General features: G+C 30.6%; 1 protein-coding gene across 3 annotated transcripts in view; it reads right to left on the bottom strand.

Annotated features, from left to right (window-relative positions):
* The window catches only part of LOC105835270 (valine--tRNA ligase), a 40,303-nt gene extending 36,455 nt beyond the window's left edge, over nt 1-3,848 (bottom strand). For all 3 annotated transcript variants that reach the window (XM_036284770.1, XM_036284769.1, XM_036284768.1), the window contains exon 1: nt 3,491-3,848. In XM_036284770.1, the coding sequence (XP_036140663.1) occupies nt 3,491-3,658 (168 nt within the window). In that variant the 5' untranslated portion in view covers nt 3,659-3,848. The remainder of the gene's footprint in view (nt 1-3,490) is intronic.
* Between the last annotated feature and the right edge of the window lie 2,152 nt (nt 3,849-6,000).

Raw genomic sequence — 6,000 nt, forward strand, 5'->3', positions numbered from 1 at the left:
TTTTGATAGAAACTTCTAAATCAAATCATTAAACTAATTTTGAAAATTATATGCAACAACTTAGCTATATGTACATATATAATAAGCTATATGTATACAGTGCATTTGTCTCTATTATTTCTTTTAAGTTATTTGTTTTATAATTGAATTTAGACTGCTGTTCACTTGATGCAACAAATACTTCAAAGCATTTTATTGATCAATCAGAAAAAATTTTACAAAGTAACTAATCAAAAAAGCTTTGAAACATTTATAACATAAAGTAAACTGTAGCTTTAGCAGATTTTCGATTATAGTCATAAACATGATTAAAGTAACATTAGTTTTTCAGTATTTTGACTTTCTTATTAACAAAGAACTCCTAACTAATTATATAAATTGCATCTCATTAATAAATTGAATGAGCTTTCACATATGACAATTTTTAATCTGAAAGGATATAAATGCTCAATAATAAATAGGAATTTTAATATATTAAAAGTATAAAGTTAAATATCTTTCTTAGAATCTATTATCTTATAATATTCTAGAAGAAAACATTCTGTTATTATATTTACAGAATTTTCCAGGGTTGGGGACGTTACTTCGTAAAAGTAATACGTTACCGTTACAAAAAAAAAAAAAAAAAAAAAAAAAAAAAAAAAAAAAAAAAAACTCGTTACCGTTACTCGTTACTAAAAAAGTAACAATTCGTTACTTTTTTGTTACTTTGTTGTCTTTAATAAAATTAATATTTATTGTTAGTACTAAAAATCTATACGTTACAGATCGAGTCTATCTAACTCTAAAATGCAACCACAAAGGAATAATAAAAGAATTTTTTAAATCATTTTTAGAGTCATTAATATCACATTAATATCACATCAATCTAATAATGAAGGTCTTTTAATACTCATATGCAATCTAACATGTAAAAAAGTAAAAAGCATCATAAACATCAGGACACATTCAGACATTTACAAAAATAAATAAAAAGACAGAAAGACAGAAACAAATCAGAATAGTTTTCTATAAGTAGTAAAATAATATAATATACACTGGCGCAAAAAAACGAGACAAAAATTTTGACCAATTTTTAGGCAATTTCAAAGTAATGCAACTTTGCGAAAAATCATCCAAATTACACGTACTTTTTTTTTAATTAAAGGGCAAAGACTCTACTTTGAAAATCCCTAGGCGAAAGTTTGATTTGTTAAGTGCGAACCTTTTGTATCGCATGAAAAGCAAATATGTTTTTTTTAATTGAAAAAAGTAAAAGTTTGTTATCATTTTTCACAAATTTTTCGTTAAAATCTGGCTAATATTAATCTAGATTCTTAAAATTCACTCTTTTCTAAGCAATTTAAAAAAAAATACATGTCAATACGATGTTTTTTGTTGATTGTACACGAGTTTGAAATTTGCACTGTATTTTAGGGCATTTTAGCAAATAAATACGGTATTTTTTGAATATCATGAATTTTGAGTATTAATATGATATTCCACATTGATTTTATTCGTGTTTAACTCAATCATACCGCCGTCATCAAAGTGACCCGATGTGCACCACGTGGAGAATGACGGTCGGATTTTGTACATCATGCAATATGGCCCTGAAAAGGCTGATTTTTTGAAATAAAATTTGAACTTTTATTTTTTATTTATGAGTATGTGTATATGTATGTTTACGTGTATGTGTGGATTTATGAGTATAGAGGAATGTGATCTTCTGTTGACTTCAGTGAAATTGGTGCGTCAGCTATCCGTTATATTCAGATCAGTAAGTACAAATTTCTACTGATGAATTTCAGAGATGTACCACATGATGTACAAAATCCGACCGTCATTCTCCACGTGGTGCACATCGGGTCACTTTGATGACGACGGTATGATTGAGTTAAACACGAATAAAATCAATGTGGAATATCATATTAATACTCAAAATTCATGATATTCAAAAAATACCGTATTTATTCGCTAAAATGCCCTAAAATACAGTGCAAATTTCAAACTCGTGTACAATCAACAAAAAACATCGTATTGACATGTATTTTTTTTTAAATTGCTTAGAAAAGAGTGAACTTTAAGAATCTAGATTAATATTAGCCAGATTTTAACGAAAAATTTGTGAAAAATGATAACAAACTTTTACTTTTTCAATTAAAAAAAACATATTTGCTTTTCATGCGATACAAAAGGTTTGCACTTAACAAATCAAACTTTCGCCTAGGGATTTTCAAAGTAGAGTCTTTGCCCTTCAATTAAAAAAAAAGTACGTGTAATTTGGATGATTTTTTGCAAAGTTGCATTACTTTGAAGATCGTTTAAAAATCGGTCAAAATTTTTGTCTCATTTTTTTTTGCGCCAGTGTATATATATATATATATATATATATATATATATATATATATATATAATAAGTAGTAGAAAACTTTCTCTTGTCAAGAAGTAAAAGTAGGTTTAAGCAGGCGTAAGAACGGCACTTCTGGCGTAAGAGAACTGGTGTAACGCTGTAAGCGAAATAAATTAATTTTATTTCCTACTCTTACTCTAACTCTTACACTGTTACACTCAGCCAATCAGAGCAGTTTGTTTCCTATCTTTGACATTGCTAATTGGCCGTATTTCTACGCTTGCTTTACCGTTTTAGACAAGACGGGTCGTAAACATTTTATGGCAAAGTCGTCCCTCCTACTCTTACGCTTTACTCCACGCTTACTTCATGTATTGTAGGCCACGCTTTACAAATAGAAAAAAGTAACAATTGTTACCAAAAATAAGTAACAGTAACGGTAACAGCGTTACAAGTAGCACATTACTCTCCAACCTAAAATTTTCTAATTAAAAAAATTTTTTTTTGTATATAATATGTACCAAAATGCTCGTTTTATTGAGAAACAACGTAAGTCAGAACTTTTTAAATTAATTTTTTATAAGTTTAAAAATGTACGTTCTCTCGACTCATTTAACACTTGATGCACACTTTGATGTATTAACACACAGTTTCGTATATTTCTATGTAAAGTACTGTATCTACTAAGCCAATCAGAAAAGTTTTTAACATATTCACTAAGTTGTGGATAAAATTATATCATATGGAAATTCATTTTAGGGATTTAATTTTCCATGCAATTAATGCAAGATTCTTCGCAAATTCGGACTAAATCCTTTAAGTATTGAGAATCGAGTAGTTTAAACAGAAGTAATCAAATTGGCAAATTAATTGTCCGAATGTCCCCGAGTGTTCAGCAAAGGACAATGTTCACAGTTCTAAATAAGTTAATCAAGAATAAAAGACATGGCGAGAGTAGATTATTAGAGCGGCCAAGTTGGATTCATGAAAGTCTTTTTTTGAAGAGTTTAATACCTAATCTGCGCTCAGATATATAAAAGCAATTTATAAAAGTTATCGAATGAGTGGTTATGTGCTCCATATGGATGATAAAGGCAGATATTTTTAGTGCTGTTCTCTTCGTTAGAGTCGGAACATTTAACGTTCGTACGCGTTTACCTCCGGTTTCTCTTTCACATTTGCATACTTCTCGGTCTCCTTTTTCTCCTGCTTCTGCTTAAACTTTTCTAATTTCGCCAGTTTCTTAGCCTCCTTTTGCAATTGCTTGACAGTTTTCTGTCCATTCTCCGTGATCGCGGTTGTTTCGTCATCCTTGGTATTGACCATTTTTTTCTTTTTGTTCTGTTTTTTTCTCTCTTTTTTTTTAAAAGTTCTGATATCTATTTCCTGGCCGATAATCAAACAAATTGTCTTATTGTTGCCTTACTGAAATAAATTTGACAATTACAAGGCTAACCTATTGGTCTGTTCTTTCTAGCTGCACTGTTGCACTGGTGCAATAAGTTAGAATGAGAAAAAATATACTTGTCTTAAGGGCCATCTACAATGGAGTGTTTTAGCCGTAACAGCACTAATGCCCAGTCTACAATGAGTCGTTGGTCGTTGGTCGTAAGAAATTTAACCAATCACAGTTGATCTTAGAGAAGAATAACCGAACATAATTGGTTAAATTTCTTACGACCAACGACCAACGACTCATTGTAGACTGGGCATAAAACTACGGCAATGCTGTCTAGAATAAAAACGACGTAGCAATAACATACAAGCCGGCCATCAAAGAAAGGCGACCAAAAACTAATCCCGAATGCCCCAACGCTCATTGTAAGCACGCAATGAATTGGCTCAATGTCTGCTGTAGGCTGTAAACAGTAAAGCAATACGAAGTGGAGACATTTTCTACGACTACTGCTACGGCCTACGACTCTCCATTGTAGATGGCCCTTTAAGATGCCTTTTCACTTTGACGCTTGACGCTCATTTTCAGCGTCAAAAGACATCACGTGACTAAAAATAAAGATACCTATTCGTCATTTTTAGTCACGTGATGTCTTTTGACGCTGAAAATGAGCGTCAAGCGTCAGCGTGAAAAGGCATCTTTAGTCTAAGGCTGAATTCCCATGGCACGTATTTTCCGCGTAACGCGTATTGCGTAACCAATCATATCGTTCATTCTTTTAGAATGTTCCAACAGAAATGTCAACCATGTAAATTCATTGGTTACGCGATACGCGTTACGCGGAAAATATCAATCCATGGGACCGCACCCTTACTTCGTGGTACTGCCCAATGTCCATCAACATGTAGGGTGTTTACGATAATGGCTATCCGAGTAATTTTCTCTAGGACCGAAATATATGATAAGCACAACCATCTACTATCATCATGATTCGTGACAACTCAATGCTGTCCGGTATAGCCAAATCATCACGAGCAAGTTGCGAGTTGCGAGTTCCGTGAGTTTGTAACAGGTAACCTAAAAAGTACGACATAAATAATTTGATTATTACAATTAAAAATAATCTGTTTTTAATGTATGGTAAGATTATTAACTTCATTAAAATAGTAATTATATAACACAATCATGTATTTTTAAAGTATTGTCTAAAGTAATATTAAAGAGATTATTTTATTTACAAATATTTTATTTATTAATTTGTCTATCAAGTTTCTATTATAACGTATATCTAACGCATATCTAACGTATATCTGTTTACAGTATATTTTAATTTACTATGCACTTGTATTACAAATCAAAAAAATTTATTGTAAACATTATTATTAGTTTCACATTAGTGAAATATTCATGCATAATATTTATACATAAAGATATATGATTTTTTAAAATAATGATAACACCATGTAACTTATCATTAACAGTTGTTACAAAAAAGAAAAATATTTATACTTAAATTTTTATTTTACTTGTAATCTAAAAAATATTATTAATAATGATTTATTTAGTAATTTTACATAATTTATCTCATTTGTTTCAAAGTGTTAACACCATCCGTTTAATAAAAGATGACTTTTCTAATATATATGTTAGTTAATAATAAATGATAACATTTATTGAGAATCAATGTTTAATTAAAATATTATATTAGGTTTTGAAATAATACCGTTATGATAGAAACTTGATAGACAAAATAAATATTTGCAAATAAAATAATCTCTGATATTACTTTAGACAATACTTTAAAAATACATGATTGTGTTACATATAATTACTATTTTAAAGTTAATAATCTTATCATACATTAAAAACAGATTATTTTTAATTGTAATAATTAAATTATTTATGTCGTACTTTTTAGGTTACCTGCTACAAACTCACGGAACTCGCAATTCGCAACTTGCTCGTGATGATTTGGCTATACCGGACCAAGATTATTAAACTGTACAGGTTGTCTCATCCGGATACTTAACGCTGATTGGTCGTGACGTCAGTGGTGGTGTTATTTATCTTTGTCATACTCATTGCTATTCCTCTCTGTTTTACCAGCGCGTTTTCCTCTCTGCTCAGCTACACTTGTGTAGCTGCACTTGTATCAGCTACACCTGGAATCATTTGAACAGAGAGAGAGACTTACACTTTCTAAGTGTAAGTGAGACAACTAAACTCCAATGACGTCACAATATCCCCTCTTGCTGCGAGACCCCGCGTCTAA

Source organism: Monomorium pharaonis, chromosome 3 (genome assembly GCF_013373865.1).
Source record: "Monomorium pharaonis isolate MP-MQ-018 chromosome 3, ASM1337386v2, whole genome shotgun sequence".
In the NCBI taxonomy this organism is placed as follows: domain Eukaryota; kingdom Metazoa; phylum Arthropoda; class Insecta; order Hymenoptera; family Formicidae; genus Monomorium; species Monomorium pharaonis.